Below are 19603 nucleotides of genomic sequence, written 5' to 3'. Positions count from 1 at the left end.
GTTTTTTCGGTGGGAATTTTTTGAGACCTGGGACAAAGATGGATTTCTAAGGGAGAGCTTGTTTTTGCCACTGTCAGGCACCTGAGTAGACTTTTGTTCTGAGAGTACTTTATATTCGAAGTTTTCAAGGCCACCCATATAGTATAGATTGGGTTATAAACCTGAGTGGTGACTGATTTTGGTTACACTTACTCAGGGATGTGTTTTTTCCTCCTCAGTTTAGCACCATGATTCCAGGCAGTCAGTTTCAAAAAGAGTAACTCAGTGGGATAGAAAAGACACAAGTAACTATTAGTAAGAGTTATGTATGAAATAATGAGTTATGTATAAAAGTATACATGAGAGTATAATAAAAGTTATGTATGAAAGCCTGCAGTAATACAGGGGATGGATCAGATATGTCCACCCCTGGGCTTGGAAAATTTTCATAGTGATGGAAATGTTTGATATGTGCCTCAAAAAAATGAGTTTTTTTGACTTGGGAAGTTAGAAGGAACCAAATGAGCAGATAAAGCACAGAGAATTTTTAAATTTTTTTTTTTTTTAAACGTTTATTTATTTTTGGGACAGAGAGAGACAGAGCATGAACGGGGGAGGGGCAGAGAGAGAGAGAGACACAGAATCAGAAACAGGCTCCAGGCTCTGAGCCATCAGCCCAGAGCCCGACGCGGGGCTCGAACTCACGGACCGCGAGATCGTGACCTGGCTGAAGTCGGACGCTTAACCGACTGCGCCACCCAGGCGCCCCAAGCACAGAGAATTTTTAAAGGATAATTGAGATTGATCTAGTACGGGCGCAGTTTGGGATATATGGTATATTTCTGGGAGGGGTAAAAGGGTAGATTGAGATCAGATTGCAGAGGGCCTTGAATGTCTTGGCTAAGGAATTTAGATTTTCTTAAACATCACGTATGCCACTGAATATTTTTAAACAGGAAAATGATATTATCAGGTATCTTTTTAGAAAAGTAACTGATAGCAGTGTAGAAGGGGAGGGATTGGAGGAAAACCAAAAGAGCTAAAATTTATATGAATCAATAAATTATTTGGTTAGTGTTTCTTCATATGCATCCTGTAGCTGCCACCATCCAGCCCTCCCAGCTCTTCAGTAAGACTCTGCCATCAAGCTTTTGTTAGTGATCAGCTTCTTTTCCATTTCTCTCAACAACTCTTCTAAACCTTCATCATTTTTTTCAGGCCTTTTACTCAACTTTATTGAGTAAAAATAATGTTGTCAGTCTATGAATGTGCCTCTTATTTCCGGTTCTCTCACTCAACTTCCAACTTTTCACTTTCTGATTATAAACTTATATCCATATTGATTTTCACTTCAGTGTTTCCACACTGATGAAATGGAGACTTTCTTTTTGTTTATGGTCACTTGTTTTAACCTGTACTCCTGGCTCTGCTTTCTACCATCTTTCAGACCTTGCGCTCTGTCTGTTGTTTATTTTGATTCATCTTTAACCACATTCTCTTAAGGGGTTATTATAAACATTTGCGTTTTTTTCCTTCCCAAACTTAATCACTCTCCCCACTCTGTATTCTCCCATAACTTCTGTCTTTTCAGCCAGACTTCTGGAAACACTAACCTGTGCTGATTCTCTTCACTATACCTCTCATTCCCTCTTAATACAATGTAATCTGCTTTTTCTGTTCCTTACCTGAATACTGAAACTAGTCAGGGCTGGATTACTTGATGTCATTGCAAAATTAATTTTTCATTTTCCTACATTTTTTTATTTCATTCTTCCATTCACTCAAATTAAGCACTTGAATTCCAGACTTGTTGAAATATATCCGTGAACAAAGTAGCCAGTCATTTATGCCTTCATTGGCCTCCATTTTAGAAAGGGGAAAGTAAATATGATTTGTAAATAACAGTTATGGAAAAAGTATAGCAGGGTAAGTAGGAGGGCGGTAGCAGGAATAGGTTGCAGTGTTAATGAGTGATCAGGAGAGGCCTGAATTTGGACAAAGATTTAAATGAAGCCTTTGAAGACAGTGAGGGAATAGCCAAATGGGTATCTGGGGAAGAGCTAGGCAAAGAATAAATAGAGCAGTGGTTTTCTAACCTTGTTCATTGGATCAGCCTTACCTGGGCACTTGATAGAAATGCAAATGATCATGCCTTATCTTAGATCTACTGAATTGGAAATTCTGGAAGTGGGGACTAACAATCTATATTTGGCAAGCATTCTTGTTGATTATTTTTTTTTTTTTTTTAAATTTTTTTTAATGTTTATGTTTGAGAGATAGAGACAGAGCATGATCAGGGAAGGGCAGAGAGAGGGAGACAGAATCCGAAGCAAGGTCCAGGCTCTGAGCTGTCAGCACAGGGCTCGATATGGGACTCAAACCCACGAACCATGAGATCATGACGTGAGCTGAAGTGGGACACCTAACCGACTGAGCCACCCAGGCGCCCCCATTCTTGCTGTTTCTAATACCTGTTAATAAAGTTTGAGAATCTGTGAACCAGGATAACTACTGTTAAGGGAGAAGGATATTGGCATATTTGGGGAATAACAGGGAGGCCTCTGCCACTAAAGAAAAAAGCATGGGAGTGCTGAATAGTGGGAAAGAAGAGGTCAGGGATGATGGGTTGGGTTAGATCATGTAGAGCCTTATAAGAATTTTGTGTTTTATACTGAGTGAAATGTGAGCTACTGTGGAGTCTTGAGCAAAGGACTGGTGTAATTTGTTGTATATTCTCAAAGGACCATTCAGGTTACAATGTTGAGAATATTCTATAGGGAGTAGATGTATCTATTATATTCAGTGATGTTTTTCTTGATAATCTTGAAAATTTGGGATTTTTGTAATACCATACACATCTGGAATTTCATATAACCTGATTTTCCTTTTTTAAAACTAATTAAAATAAAATTAGTTTTCATTTGTAATTTCTTACTGTTGATGTCCTTCCTCAGTGTTCCATTCTCCAGGAGTGTTCTTAATTACTATAATTTTAACTACTACCTATATCCTGGCGATTGTCTTTAACTCAGTTTAGAATTCTAGCTAATACTGCGTGACTGCACAAGACCAATTTTCATTTTGGAAGTATTGAGGCAAAATTGAAATAATTGTATTGTTAGAGACTGTAACAATGGTAGGACAGTGCCTAAGTACATGTTTGGTGAATTAAACCATTACTTGCTTTTATAAACTTTGTGTAAAGTTATACTTATAGTTTGAAATTTATGGTTTGTACTTATTTTTAAGGTAGCATTGTGCTCATAAGGTACCTGCCAGCTTAATGTAAATTCTGTTATTCAAATAATTACTTTTATTTCAGAAGTCATTTTTTATCAAAGTACAGTTTTAACTTATTTGATATTTTTAATAATTTCGTCTTATAACTTTCAGAGATAAAGCTGATATGAGAAGTTTGGTCAGATTTTCATTCTAATAACATCCTTTCCTTTTCGTTCAAATATTGTGGAAATGAGAGACCTTTTAAAATAATAACTACTAAATATCATACAGCATTTCATTTTAAATTGATTGTAGCTATTTATTGAGTATTCAGAGTATGCTGTTTTATTTTAAAGGATTAGAAGATAAAGAACAAAATTTAACAAGAAGAATTAGTGCCTCTGACATTTTATCTGAAAAGGTAAGATACTGCTTTTTGGAATTGGGTGTCTCTGTAAAACTGATTCTTGCTCACTTTGCTCACTTCTTGTGAAAGAAGATTCTGTCTTGCTTTTTGCTCATTTTCTTTATCATTTTTTCATCATTACCTCCATTTGGACATAAGCCTTAAATATAAGAAAATCTGGAGAGATGTCCTGAAGTGTCTTTGCACTGGGTTCAATTGAATTGAAATTTTTTTTAATGTTTATTTTTGACAGAGAAAGCATGTGTGCGCACAAGTTGGGGAGGGGCAGACAGAAATGGAGACACAGAATTGACACAGGCTCCAGGCTCTGAGCCGTTAGCACGGGACCTGATGTGAGGCTCGAACTCCCGAGCCGTGAGATCATGACCTGAGCCAAAGTCCGACGATTTTCATATATATATCCATAGATGATCTTTTTGCTTGTTAGTTTTTTGAAACTTTTAATTTTCACCCAGAGATTGTGTTTTCCTACTTTTGGGAGGTTATCCTGTATTGGAATCTTTGGAGTTAGACCTTGACCAGCTTTTCAGTTCTAGTCCCTCCTCTTACTAGCTGAGTGATCTTGCGTAAGCTCTTTAGCCTTTACTTGCCTCTATTTTCTTTTCTACAAAATGAATTTAATGTCGTCTGTTTTCTGGATTGTGGTGAGGTTCAGCAGGATAAAGTACAGAAGCACCAAGTACTGTGTTTGATACATAAGAAGCACCAAGTACTGTGTTTGATACATAATAGCTTTCAATAGCCCAAGCCTTTTTTTTTTTAGTTTTTTTTTTTTATTTTCAAGAGTGAGAGAGACAGCACAAGCAAGGGAGGGACAGAGAGACAGGGAGACACGGACTCCAAAGCAGGCTCCAGGCTCTGAGCTGTCAGTACAGAGCCCAACGCGGGGCTCAAACTCTTGAACCTGGAGATCATGACCTGAGCCAAAGTCAGCCACTCAACTGACTGAGCCACCTAGGCACCCCAGCCCAAGCCTTTTCTTTATTTAATTAGAAATATGAAATACCTTCAGTTCCTTCTTTTAAGATTTCACTTTTTTTTTTTAATGTTTATTTTTGAGACAGAGACAGAGTTTAACGGGGGAGGTGCAGAGAGAGAGGGAGACACAGAATCTGAAGCAAGCTCCAGACTCTGAGCTGTCAGGACAGAGCCCGGTGCAGGGCTTGAATGCACAAACGGTGAGATCATGACCCTAGCCGAAGTCACACGCTTAACTGACTGAGCCATCCAGGCACCCTTTATTTCACTTAGTTTTTCTGAGTAAATCAAAATGATGCAGAGAGCCTAGGAGCTTTAGGAAAGAGGTGGACCTGAATTTAAGATTGATAATATAACAGGTATATATATATATATATATATATATATATATATATATATATGTATGCACACACATATACACTTGTATATGTTTTGAATGTTCTCACAATAACCTGCTAAATTAAGTTGACATTTTCCGGTTTACAGATGAGGTAAGATTCATATGGGTAGATTAAGTGACTTGCCTAAAGTTATGTAGGACTTAATTGTCAGAGCAAGGAGTTGCATGAGGTTCAGTGCTCTTGCTAATGAGGTAGCTGCTTTAAGTAGCATATAGTTGTGTGACAGAATCAGTAACTTTTTTATTCCAAAAGAATAAAAAGTAATCAATGACTTTTAAGTCCCAGTGAAATGGTGATGATAGCTTTATTTTAAATTCTCTAGATCAGCAGTATCCAATAGAATTTTCTGCAGTAATGGAAATGTCCTTTATCTGCAGTCTCCAATATGGTAGCTATTAACCACATGTGGCTTTTAAGCACTTGAAGTGTGATTAGTATGGCAGAGGAACTAAATTTCCTACTCAATTTTAGTTAATTTAAATTTAAATAGCCACATGAGGGCTCATTGCCACCATACTGGATAGCACAGCTGTAGAATGTCCGTACAAAGCAGTAGAATTTGGTATGTTTTTTTTTTAATTTTTATTTATTTATTTTTTTAACACCTACTTATTTTTGAGAGAGAGAGAGATCATGAGTAGGGGAGGGGCAGAGGGAGAGGGATACACAGAATCTGAAGCAGGCTCTAGGCTCTGAGCTGTCAGCACAGAGCCTGACGCAGGGCTCAAACTCATGAACTCTGAGGTTTTGACCTGAGCCAAAGTCCAAAGCTCAACAGACTGAGCCACCCAGTGTCCCCAAAAAGATAATTTTTCAGTTCATTTGTTACATATATTTCCCAGCAATGCAAAGAGTAACTATATCCTGGTTTGGATAAACTAAAGTACTGACATATGTGATGGTAATTCAGTTAGGCACTTAAAATAGTTCATAGTAAATTGAAGCCCGTAGGAAGGATCCATAAAGAAAGGTTTCTTTATTCTTAGGTGTTAAATAATTTAATTGGATATTAGGAAAAAAGTGATTACAATTCACCTATAAGTAAAAGTCATTAGATAAGTGGGCCTTAACCGTTGTTGTGAGTCATAGTTTGTTTTGATTCCCTGCTTTATAAATACACATAAAGGGGGGCGCCTGGGTGGCTCAGTTGGTTGAGCGTCTGACTTCGGCTCAGGTCATGATCTCACAGCTTGTGAGTTCGAGCACCACATTGGGCTCTGTGCTGACAGCTCAGAGCCTGAAGCCTGCTTCTGCTTCTGTGTCTCCCTCTCTCTCTGCCCCTAACCCCCTTGCATTCTGTCTCTGTCTCTGTCAAAAATAAAATAAAACATTAATAAATAAATAAATAAATAAATACACATAAAGGAAAAACAGTTTTGCATTTAACCTCAAAGGGTGGGGAGGACAGAGGACTCCCAAAATCTCTCTTCCCACCAAATCCATGTACTCAATTTAGAACCTCTGTTTTGTTTGCCTGACATTACATTTTAGCTAAAATGTGGAGAATAATTTTTTAAATTATCTCAAAAAAGGTAGAGTGAAAAATGTAAGAAGGTATTTCAGTTGGAAAAAAAATTTCAAACATTTGCTTGTAACCTGTTTTCCTATTTCAGCTTCCCTGAAGAAAAGTCTTGGGTGTTCAAAATATTTTAAATGTTCAGATACATATCTGTAGGTTTAGAACATGTAATGTTCAAATATAAGTAAATCTAATTTAAAGAATAATAAAATACGTATTTAAAAAAATATTTTTTAAGTTTTTTTATTTTGAAGAGAGAGAGCAAGCAGGGGAGGGGAAGCGATAGAGGGAGAGAGAGAATCCCAAGCAGGCTCTGCACTGTCAGCACAGAGCCCAATATAGGACTTGAACTCACAAACCCGGGAGATCATGACCAGAGCCGAAACCAAGATTTGGACACTTAACCGACTGAGCCACCCACGCACCCCAAAATACGTATTTTTTTTAAAGTTTGCAAATTTCAACCTTGACATTCAGTGTACTTGTTCTCTGTATTCCTTGTAACACTAGTAAATCACATGATTACAGAAACACTTCATTCTTTCTTCTTTTAAAAAAAAATTTTTTTTAATGTTTGTTTATTTTTGAGAGAGAGAGAGAGAGACAGAGGGCAAGTGGGGAAGGAACAGAAAGCGTGGAGACATAGAATCCGAAGCAGGTTCCAGGCTGTGAGCTGTCAGCACCGAGCCGGAGGAGGGGCTCGAACCACGAACTGTGAAATCATGATGATTAGAGTCATGACGCTTGAGACGCTTGAGAGTCGGATGCTTAACCGACTGAGTCACCCAGGCGCCCCATTTAAAAAAAAAAAAAAAATTTTTTTTAAATGTTTAGTTATTTTTGAGAGAGAGAGACAGAGGGTAAGTGGGGGAGGAACAGAGACATTCTTCATTCGTTAAGCCACCTCTGGGTTGATTTCTTCTTGCATTTGTTGTCATCAGATTTTTACTTGTTTGGGAAGTTCAGTTAAATGCTGATCTCTGACCTTTAACTTTCCTTTTTTTTTTTCTTTTTGCATCATCCTGTTCCATCAGTTATATCCACCTCTTCTAACCCTTCAACTTACATATACACACACACAGTCTACAGATTGATCTTCTATATCATAGGGACTGAATTAGGGTGTAGGGCTGTGCGGAAAGTAGTTTAGTTTCCTTATTTCAGTTACATTGCTATTTAAATATTTGCCTTACAGCTAACTTTAAATTCTGATCTTAGGAAAGATTTGACTTGGTAAAATGTTTAAGGTTAAATAATAGAACTAAAAAATTGCAACTGTTTATTTTTTTAAAGAAACTTGGTGAAGATGAAGAGGAACTGTCTGAACTACAACTTCGACTTTTGGCTCTTCAGTCAGCCAGTAAAAAATGGCAACAAAAAGAACAGCAGGTGATGAAAGAAAGCAAAGAAAAGTTGACTAAGACGAAAACTGTACAACAAAAAGTTAAAACCAGTACAAAAACACATTCAGCCAAAAAAGTTAGCACTACAGGTGATTGATCATTTCTGTTAAATTCTTTAAAAAAATTCTTTTTAATGTTTTTTTTTATTTTTGAGAGGGAGAGAGAGACAGAGTGCGAGCAGGGGGAGGGGCAGAGAGAGAGGGAGACACAGAATCTGAAGCAGGCTCCAGGCTCCGAGCTGTCAGCACAGAGCCTGACGCAGGGCTCGAAGTCACAAACTGCGAAATCATGACCTGAGCCAAAGTCGGATGCTTAACCGACTTAGCCACCCAGGTGCCCCTGTTAAATTCTTTTAATTGATTTCATACATTAGTATAGTTTCAAGATTAAAAAAATTTTTTTTTAATTTTAGAGAAAAAACGCAAGCGGGGGGAGGGGAGCAGTGGGGAGAGAGAGAGAGACCATCTCAAGCAAGCTCCACACTTGGCACGGAGCCTAATATGGGATTCAGTCCTATGACTCTGGGTTTGTGACCTGAGCCGAAATCAAGAGTCAGACACTCAACCGACTGAGCCACCTAGGTGTCCCTAATTTCAAGATTTTAACTCACAAAGTTTTGAGTTTGCAGAATTACAGGACCCTGAATGGGGGACAATCCTGTATAAACAGAACTTGGAGGAACAGCTGTATATTTGACTTAACAATAATGAAAATAAATTATAAAGCTCTTGTTTTCTTTTATGTAGGAAATTCTAACTCTAGTAGGTACTGATGTTTCTGTATTTTCTATTTAAAGCTAAACAGGCATTAAGGAAGCAGCAAACAAAGGCTTGGAAGAAACTACAACAACAAAAAGAACAGGAAAGACAGAAAGAAGAGGATCAGCGGAAACAAGCTGAAGAAGAAGAGAGAAGGAAAAGAGAAGAAGAAATCAGAAAAATTCGAGATCTCTCAAATCAGGAAGAGCAGTACAATCGATTCATGAAATTGGTTGGTGGAAAGAGGAGATCAAGAAGTAAGGTAAAGAGTGCTAAAATATAAAATCAAAATGTTATTCAAATTTAAGTGTCTTTGTTGTCTTTTATCATAAAGTCAGTCAATTAAGAAAAAGCGTAGATCTCTTGTATTTGATAGAATTTGATAAAACTTTTTTGGGGAGATGAGAAGGTTGGTTATAATTGAGAATGAGTCTTATATAGTTATAGATAATAGAAATAGAAGAAATGAAAGACTAAAATGTGGTTAGCAAAGTCTGCTTTTGGCTTTTTCATCCTTCTGTATTTAGAAGAAAGTGAGATTACTGAATTGTAGTATAGACCTATCCAAAAAAAAAAAAAAAAATGGCCATACCTTAAGTTATAAGGGCAGAATTTCATTAGTTGTTTTTTTGGTTTTTGTTTTTTTAACATTTGTTTAGTATTGTAGAATTAGAAGTGTGTCATGACCAGTTGGTATGGAATGTTTTAAAGAAAGTTAAATCATCATAGTCTGACTGCTTGTGGCTACTTTAGTTATCAAGCATTTAGTTTAAGCATTAAGACTTTATTATGTAAAGTCATTAATAATTAAGTCATTGGTTTTTATGGATGGTGTTAGGCAGTAAATTGGAGATTTAATATCAGTCTCTAGTGGTAGAAGTGACAAATATTAGAATTTTGAGATTTGAGACTAGTGAATGGACTGTTGAAGAGAGGGATGTTAAAAAGTAAAAGCACTTTGTAGGGAGTCAGGAGTTAGGTTTGTTTAAGCAAGGAATTTATCAATATACTTTGAACTTCTAAAAAGTACTTTGATAGAATCTCTTTTAGAGAAAAGTGTTGCACTTTTACATGACTCTTTATCCATCAGGATTGGTTTTGTTAGATTTTGGTTTGTTAAGAACTGTCTCTGAGTGAAACGTGTAAGAAATAAAAAAAGAAAACTACACATAAACGTCAACTAAGAATTTCTAGTTTTCAGCTATCATTAATGTATCCATAACTAAGATGTTACTGGATTTTTTGGAAATACTCCAAAATATAGTCTCAATGACCTAAAACTTGAGTTTATTCATCTGGTTTCTTAGAGAGGCCATAAGTATTCAAGAACTTGAATATCTTAATTTTACAGATGAATATGATTTTTGATAGTGTTCCCTAGAAATAACTGTCAATTGTTTCGTAGTTCCTAGTGTAAGAATAGACTGAGACCGAAAATGCTTTGAAACTAAAAAAAATCTTGTTATTAGTCTTCAGATCCTGACCTAAGACGATCCTTAGATAAGCAACCTACTGATAGTGGAGGAGGCATTTATCAATATGATAACTATGAAGAAGTTGCTATGGATACAGATAGTGAAACCAATTCTCCAGGTATGAACCAAAACTTAAAACATTATCATATTCACAAATTTTCATAAATAGAAAATGATCATAAAGCTACCCAAACCTTGGAAGAAATGTGTCATGAAAAGTGATATTTGCTGGTGAATTGTGTAACTGTAGACATTTAATGGTGTAAATACTCTGAGAGCAAACCTCAAATATGTAATATGAACCTTTATTTCTAGGTGTTTGTTTCTAGATAGGATTTAAATAAAAAGGCAGTATTTAAACTCCTATTAACTGTTGGATCTAAAAAGTGAAGATAGTTGGAAAGGTGGAACACTGTTTTTAAATAAAACACAATAAACTTTTGATCTCTAAAGTTACCTTTATGTTAAAGATACTTTCTAGTTTAGTAAAAAAAAAAAATCTTGTTTTGAGGCTTCCTTTCTCCTTCCAGCGATGTTACTTCTAAGGAATTTGCAGATGGAAAGTAGTACTAGTAGCATCTCAAGAGAGGCTGGTTAGAACTGATGAGGGCAGTACCTCAGTTCGATCGCATACATTAGGATGTGACTATTCTTGAGAGCTAGAGACTTGCTTAGGTGATATTCAAGGGTGATTGTGTGAGAGGCCTATTTTCTTACTAATTAAAACACATAAGACTGGGGTGCCTGTGTGTCGGTTAGGTGTCTGACTCTTGATTACTGCTCAGGTCATGATTTCAGTTTGTGAATTCTAGCCCCGCATTGGGCTCTGTGTTCACAGCATGGAGCCTCCCTGGGATTTTCTCACACTCTCTCTCTGCCCCTCCCCAGCTTGTGCTCATGTGCTCTGACTCTCTCAAAAATAAATAAATAAACATTAAAAAAAAGTAACCACACGTAAGACTAAGATAACTGAATGCAGTTGACATTCTAGGAGCTGGAATACTTACTTGAACAATCGTATGATCAATGTATTTCTTCCTGTGGTCATGTTGTCAGAGCAAATCAAAACTAGAATCATGCTGGGTTTGTCTAGACAGAGACAAAGAAAAACATATGATTTGACTAATGTTTACCCAAAGTGCTCATTTTAGGTTAATTGTTTTAAGGCTGATGTTTGATAATTTCACATCATACATTTATTTTGAGAGTGAGCCCAAGCGCAAGCAGGGGAGGGGCAGAGAGAGAGAGAGAGAGAGAGAGAGAATCCCAAGCAGCCGAGCCTAACTCGGGGCTCGATCTCACTACTGTGAGATCATGACCTAAGCCGAAATCAAGAGTTGGAAGCTTAATTGAGCCACCCAGGCAACCCCTGTTTTTATTTCAACATTTAACTCTTTGGTCAGTATTAAGTTTTCTTATTCGTAGATTCTTTGAGATAATTCATTGCATTCCCAATATTGATAATATTATTAATACTTTCTATTTCTATAAAATAACTTTATGAACTATGCTTTCAAAAGAATTTTGTAAAATGGGGCACCTGGCTGGCTCAGTCAGTGGAGCATGCAACTCTTGTCATTGGGGTTGTGAGTTCAAGCCCCGTGTTGGGTGTAGGGCCCACTTTAAATAAATAGATAAACTTTAAAAAATTAATAGAGAATGCAGTCTTTACTCAACTTTATCAAATTTTAACTTTTTGCTATATTCACTACAGGTACTGATATTTAAGAAGTATAATGTTCTAAAGGCCAATGTATATTCAAATGCTATCATTATATGGTACAAGTTAACCATATAAATCATGTGGGTAATAGCCATATTGATTTGTGAGACACCTGGGATAAAGAAGAAGCATTAGTTTTTCCCTGAAGTTTGTCTATAGTTACTGGGTAGCAAGAGTCGTCTTTGAATCTGCCATATTTCACCTAGTCTTAAGAAACTACTGAAGTTGAAATGCATAATTATTTTTATCTGCTACCATGGAAGAAAAAATGCTAACAATTTAACAGAGATGCATTGATTTTATTTCAGAATTATTAAAATGTGACTTAGTGTACATTTAATTGATTAAATATAAGTAGTTCTTTTCGTTTCTAGTCCTATTTGCTTTCTTTCTTTCTTTTTTTTTATGTTTATTTATTTTTGAGACAGAGAGAGAGCATGAATGGGGGACGGTCAGAGAGAGAGGGAGACACAGAATCTGAAACAGGCTTCAGGCTCTGAGCTGTCAGCACAGAGCCCGACACGGGGCTGGAACTCACAGACTGTAAGATCATGACCTGAGCCGAAGTCGGAAGCTCAACCGACTGAGCCACCCAGGCGCCCCGCTATTTGCTTTCTATACAGCTTAATAATTCATTTCTTTGCTCCACATGAAGAATGAAATTACATCACTGGTTTTGTTTTGTTTTGTTGGTTAGGGCACTTTAGCAGATTCAAGGGAATTTTTTGTTTTACTATTCCTTTAAAAAATGTTTGTAAAAAAAAAAAAAGTATGTAAAAAAAAGAGCCTTTCCTGCTCTATTCCTTCCTTGTTACCATCATTAGGTGAAAAGTGGAACAAACTAGAGAGGTTTTTGGATTTTTTTGTTGTTTTCAAACTAGAGAGTTTTAAGGCACTAATTGTCAGCTTAAGTTGGAAGGCTGATGTTATGATAAAGGATAATTTTAAATAGGTGGAAAGGATTCATGGAGGTTAAAGAATTTGTTAGAGATTAATTTGCACTCTACTTTGATGTATTTTTATTTCTTCAAATATATCATAATCTTAATTTATTCCTGTTGAAGAATATTCGTCTGTAAATTCTTAATGAAAAAATTTTTTACAGCCCCTTCACCGGTGCAACCACCATTCTTCTCTGAATGTTCACTGGGGTATTTTTCTCCAGCACCATCTATTTCTTTGCCTCCACCACCTCAGGTTTCTGTAAGTGAGAACTGATGTGATTTCTAAGAGAATTATTTTGTTGTTTTGTGTCTTTTCTAATTTGTTCTGAAAAACTGGCAGGTAATTAAAAGCAGTTAATGTTTGAAGAGAGCTTCAATTAGAATTGTTTACCAAAATGAATAGCTATGAAACCTATAGAATAAATAGTTATTTATGTAATGGCGGGGTTGTCCATATGGTAGATTTTTTTTCATAGCTATTTTTTAATCTCATGTGTACTTTTGTTCAATACTTACCATGTTTCCTTTTTCCTTCTCAGCTAGTAGCTACTCCAAAACTTTATTCCAAAGAAGAATGAGATTATCTCGTGTTTTGTATTATCTTTTTTGGCAGTTGGGATTTAGATGCATGAAGGATACTTCTAGAAATAAATTCTTTCCTTTTTCTTTTGGTGAATTATGGTTATTTTTTATTTGAAATTTCAGCAAAAAAAGATCATTTTATGTAGAAGTTAATTTCTTTCTCCCCATCTTCCTTTTAAAAGAACTGCCAGTCCCCCATTTTTTAAAAAAGGGAAAAAATGAAGTGAGGGAATCATTAAGTAAAAGTTCTGAAGTTCTCAGTGAGTTAGCGGGAACATTACCATTTCACAGTTGCTAGGTGGACATCTGGTGTCCTAGCTTAAGGTGAGGGGAATATTAGAGCACAGAGTGAAGGAAAAGGTTTTTTTTCCCCCTTGAAATGTTGTCTTTTGGGAAATGGAGAATGGATGAGCTAAGTGCCAAGGGAAATACTAGAAGGTCTTTGAAACAAAACTTTCCAAACTCAAGGATTTGTATACAATTAGTTTTCTTTATAATTTCTAAGAAGCCATTTCACAAGGAATTAAGAGATTGTTCTTGACAGTTCTTGAGATACTCTGGACTAGTCTCAGAATCTCTTTGGTGCCTAATTTTGTTTTTTACTTAAATATCACCTTTGTTTTCAGTAATTCCACTTGTTTTCAGGTAGTCATCTAAAGGGAAAGACCCTGTAAAATTTGATTTCTGTCTTTTAGAATGCTAAATGAAAATAAGAAAGATAATGGAAGAGTTTGTATAATTGCCCTGAAGTTCATAAATTAAATGTTTCAAATATCGTTGATTTTTTTTATTGTAAAAATTATACTTTTTTCATGGTTAAATATTGAATTTGGGTTAGTTTTAAGATTTACAGGATGCTTAGTTCACTTCTGTTTACAATTGAAGTAATAATCTAAAGTTTACCTTTTTAAATTTAATGTAGCTCCATAGATAAACATTTTGAATTGGTAGTATTTGCATTGTAATTATTATTTCTTCTCTTCTAAAAATAACTAGTCTATGCCACCTTTGAGCCAGCCTTATGTGGAAGGCTTATGTGTTTCTCTTGAACCTCTACCTCCTCTACCACCTTTACCACCTCTTCCACCTGAAGATCCAGAACAGCCTCCAAAACCACCTTTTGCAGATGAGGAAGAGGAGGAAGAAATGCTGCTTCGAGAAGAGCTACTTAAATCTCTTGCAAATAAAAGAGCTTTTAAGCCAGAGGTAATTTAGGTGCCTGAACCTCTAGGTGGTGCTCTTGAGCTTAGTTTTAGGTAGTTCTGCTTTTCTGTTTGGGATTCATTGGGCTTTTCAGTAAAGTAGCACTAGTCTAAAAAATGACAGAAGTGTCTTTTTATTTAAAAATGTTTCATATTTCTCTTTTCCTTGCTTAGGAAACATCTAGTAATAGTGACCCACCTTCACCTCCAGTACTGAACAATTCACAGCCTGTGCCAAGAAGCAATCTATCAATAGTCAGTATTAATACAGTATCTCAGCCTAGGATTCAGAATCCAAAGTTTCATAGAGGACCTCGTCTTCCACGAACTGTGATTTCGGTAAAAACAAGCAGAATATTTAATCCTACTGCTACATAGCTTGTGAAAAATTTTTATGAAATTTTACTGTCTTATTCCCTGCCTCCCAGTTTATTTATATGTGTCAAAAAAGTTTGTCATTAATTGTGTAATTTGTAAATTGTATAATTTGTCATTAATTATTTTTTTGTTTGGTTGTAAAAGAATTAATTTAGGTGGCATTATGGTTCTTTATAGAAAGTTGGAGAATATAAAACTTAATGAGAAAGGTGGTCACAGTAAGTGTCTAGAAAGACTGACAATATAGAATATTTTATTTTGTGGGCAAATAACCAGTATTGGTGAAGTGGAACAAAGTTAGGCAACATAACCATTAAAAACTATAAACTATCTACTTGGATTCATTATTTTTAGGAATTGAAATTAAAAGAGGTGAAGTGACTTGCCCAAGGTTACATATCTAATTGTGGTAGGGCCCAGAAAAGAATAGATAACTTCTGTCATCAAGAGTAACAGATATATTGTCTTTGCAGCTTCCAAAGCATAAATCAGTGGTTGTAACACTGAATGATTCAGATGACAGTGAATCTGATGGAGAGGCTTCCAAGGCAACAAATAGTGTTTTTGGTGGATTGGAGTCCATGATTAAGGAAGCAAGGCGAACTGCTGAAGTAAGTGCAATAATGAAAGATGAAAAGATGATTTATTGATCATTGTTAAAGTTTTTTTCCCTGAAAATTAGACCTTAGAGGTGTAAGTTTTTAATATATTGAATTGTGGGGATATTTTAAGTACTGTGTTATTTAGGACTTTATGTAATGAGGCATGTATAAATTAGACTTAACTATTAAAGTCCACTTTATTTTTATTCAAATTGGCTAGTACCTTTTTCAAAATAGTTAAATTGAGTAGATAATTGTCCTCTGTACCAAGGAAATGTATTGCTTTGGAATTGTATCATATTACCAGAAAATAGTTTTTATGATCTCAGTACAACTTAAAAAAATTTTTTTTTTAGTGTTTATTTATTTGAAAGAGAGACAGAGAGAGACAGAGCATGAGTGGGGGAGGAGCAGAAAGAGAGGGAGACATAGAATCCAAAGCAGGCTTCTGGCTCTGAGCTGTCAGCCCAGAGCACGATGTGGGGCTTGAACTTCCGAACCACGAGATCATGACCTGAGCTGAAGTCAGACACTTAACTGACTGTGCCACCCAGGTGCCCCAGTACAACTTTTACCCCTATTCTTACTGTGCATATGTTGGTTACATATGATTTAGTTCGATTATTTTAAAACTGTAGGTCTTAGTGGATTGTACAGTTAAGTTGTGGCTAACAGGCTGTGTTGTTTTAAGAAAAGAAATAAAAGTAATGATGAAGATACTCTGTTATTTCTAAATAGCTAAATAAATGTGCACTGGGTTGCAATATAAATATAAAACTTAGCTAAAGCTTAGCATGGGATTATTGAAAGCTGTTGATCTGGTTGACTTCAACTGTTTTCTAGCAAGCTTCAAAACCGAAAGTACCTCCAAAATCTGAAAAAGAAAATGATCCCTTGCGAACACCTGAAGCTTTGCCTGAAGAAAAGAAGATTGAATATAGATTGTTAAAGGAAGAGATTGCCAAGTAAGTAGCATTTTATGTAATTAGCTTTAAAGATACGTGCTCTTTTAATACTTAACTTTAGTCTTTATATACCGTATTGGTATTAGGCAATGAGTGATGCTGAGTTTTATCCAAGCTGCAGAGTTAATATTTTTATAATTCACAGGAGGGGGAGCCAGATGATCGATCATTTATAGGCTTGAATACAGTGGTGCACTGAGATAAAAACAGCTTAGAAAAGGATTAAAGCTGCTATAAAGGAGAACTACACTTTTTTATACTTTAAATATATAATTTTATTTGTCAATTATACCTTAGTAAAGTTGAAAAAATAGTAGAATCAGTAGTAGATTCCTGTTGTAGTTTTAGTAATTGATGGGAGGATGTTACATTAGTCTCAGGTGTATAACATTGTGATTTGACATTTCTCTACCTAGGCTATTGTATATTGTCAACTTTGAATGCCAGCTTGGTTATTATTAGTCAATATGATTAATATTTTTACTTTATTTTATGAAATAGAACACATCTTTATCAAAGATAAGTAATTTTAGTTTATTTTTTGGTGTAATTCGTCTACTTCTATTGATTATTTTAGTCGAGAGAAGCAGCGTTTAATTAAATCAGATCATCTGAAGACAAGTTCATCATCCCCAGCAAACTCTGATGTAGAAATTGATGGGATTGGCAGAATAGCAATGGTTACTAAGCAGGTTACAGATGCAGAAGCGAAACTTAAAAAACATAGGTGAGCCTCTTTATCTGATTAAGTACTGGCATATATTTAAATGTTCCTATATTTGAATGATATATTTTTACAGTTAATGTCAATAATAACTATGTTGTATAATTACAGATTCTTTTATACTTGGCAAAACCATAGAAAGCTATCATTTTGTTGAATAATACATTTACATAAAGTAATAGTATTAATGTTTAAATAAAAATATCAAGATTTCAGAGGAGATTTTTTTCCCTTTAGATATATACATGGCTTATTCATTGCTAAAAACATTTGTGAAACTCCTTGTTTTGGAATTTTCCTTAAAACTTTGACATCTTTTTGAAATAACTTCATTAGAACCATATTGTTGAAGGTGGGCTCAGTTGGAAATAATCATTACCAAGTCTGTTCAGTAAGACACATAGTCAAATACGGTGTTACTATAAATGTGTGTGAATATTAAGTTACAATCCTAAACTTATATGTTTTGTGAAATTACTATGTTCGAGTAGTGTTGCAAAATTTTGAAAATGCGTAACTTCATAAGATGGACATGAATCATAGAATTCATTTTAATTCATTAGCATATTTGGGGAAGTTATTTTATTGAGGTATAATTGACATATAATATTATATTAGTTTCAGGTGTATATCATGAAATGATCACCACATTAAGTTTAGTTAACATCTGTCCCCATATATAGTTGCAGACTTTTGTAATAGTCTTTGATGAGGACCATTAGCGTGTATTTGATAGAAATATTATGGCTGTATATCTTTTTTGCTCCATATACCTTGAAATCATTAGTTGATGAAGAGCAAAATGGCTTTAGTTAACATCAACACTTGTGAGTTTTGTTCTGCTAGTCCTCCTGTAGGTTTACACATGTAAGGGGAGGTTCTGTGCAAAGATGGTTAGACTTTCCCTATTCTGTTTTTAATAACTGACTGACTAACCGATTCTTAAACTTCAAAGATTAATAGTAAAAAATGATTACAGGGATGGATTAATTCTTAATGTTAAAAATCATTAACGGTGTATAAATAATGGTTTTTAAAACAAGCTTCAGAAGTTAATCCACTCATAGTTAATTAGTGAAGGGGAAAAGGTAGAATTTACAACCACCTTGGTACTCTTTATTTTTTTAAATCATAAAAAAGAATGTAATTTGGAGTGTTTTGACAAGGCACCACACACAAATCCCTCAAGGAGAGGTATTAAGGCGATAGGGACTATGTAAATTTTTATAAGTAAACGAAAGTATGTTCTGTTCCTTATTTCTTTTATTATTTATTTTAAAGTTTATTTCGTGAGAGAGAGAGAGTGTGCGCACACATGAGAGCACACATGGGGAAGGGGCAGGGAGAGAGAATCCCAAGCAGGCTCCATGCTGTCAGGCTGTCAGCGCAGAACCAGATGCGGGGCTCAATGTCAGGACCATGAGCTCACGACCTAAGCTGAAACCAAGAGTTGACGCTTAACTGACTGAGCCACCCAGCTAGCTGCCCCTGTTCTTTATTTTTGAATAAGACATTGGAGATTAAGTATTTTGAATATTTGTCTTTGTGCTAACTACCATATTTTAATTACAATTAAAATATGCCATTATTTTGTGCACTAAGAAAGAAAACCTGCTGCTAGCCAAACTATGATATATAATAATGTTAAGACACACCCTGATATTAGAGATATGAAAAGTATTCTTCATAAGTGAAATGCTGTGGTGACTGTAAATCTCCAAAATTATCAATGAGAAATGGTATTGTGCATGTTTTAAAAAAGATTAAAATAAATTTCATTTAGATTCTATTTGTTAACTTCGATAAAAAGTGAAAAGGTTTTAATATTTATTTATTTAAAGTTTATTAGAGAGAGAGCAGGGGAGGGACAGAGAGAGAGGGAGAGAGAATCTCTAGTAGGCTTCACACTGTCAGCATGGAGTCCGCTGTGGGGCTTGATCCCATGAACCATGAGATCATCACCGAGCTGAAATCAAGAGTTGGATGCTTAGCCCACTGAGCTACCTAGGTGCCCCAGAAAGTGAAAAGGTTTTAAAAAATTCTTTTATTTCTACTCCCCATTCTATCACATAGTCTCTGACTCTGTGATTCATTTTAGATGACAATTGTTGGTGAGTGTTGAAATATATCTCCTGGGCAAAGTCTTTCATATTTTTAATTTTATGGTCTACCATAATATTCAGTAGTTGAGAAAATTAAAATCTGTATTTATTTGTTTATTAATTTATTTTTGTTTTTATTCACAGTTCCAATCTTTACATCTGTATATTGTTTAAAAATTTAGACTTCCTGTCCCCTTGCTTGCCTAGCTTTAAATAAAA

At 35.3% G+C, this 19603-nt stretch overlaps 1 protein-coding gene across 2 annotated transcripts in view; it reads left to right on the top strand.

The window, feature by feature from the left end:
* Window positions 1-19603, top strand: part of ZFC3H1 (zinc finger C3H1-type containing) — a 53649-nt gene that overhangs the window by 10938 nt on the left and 23108 nt on the right. For both annotated transcript variants that reach the window (XM_019835224.3, XM_011284124.4), the window contains exons 3-12: window positions 3558-3622; window positions 7820-8018; window positions 8726-8949; window positions 10157-10280; window positions 12991-13088; window positions 14408-14617; window positions 14788-14952; window positions 15465-15602; window positions 16437-16558; window positions 17136-17285. In XM_019835224.3, coding sequence (XP_019690783.1) covers window positions 3558-3622; window positions 7820-8018; window positions 8726-8949; window positions 10157-10280; window positions 12991-13088; window positions 14408-14617; window positions 14788-14952; window positions 15465-15602; window positions 16437-16558; window positions 17136-17285 — 1495 coding nt within the window. The remainder of the gene's footprint in view (window positions 1-3557; window positions 3623-7819; window positions 8019-8725; window positions 8950-10156; window positions 10281-12990; window positions 13089-14407; window positions 14618-14787; window positions 14953-15464; window positions 15603-16436; window positions 16559-17135; window positions 17286-19603) is intronic.

Source organism: Felis catus, chromosome B4 (assembly GCF_018350175.1).
Source record: "Felis catus isolate Fca126 chromosome B4, F.catus_Fca126_mat1.0, whole genome shotgun sequence".
Lineage (NCBI taxonomy): Eukaryota > Metazoa > Chordata > Mammalia > Carnivora > Felidae > Felis > Felis catus.
The sequence above is the reverse complement of the archived record's forward strand: the minus strand, read 5'-3'. Positions and strand labels throughout refer to the sequence as shown.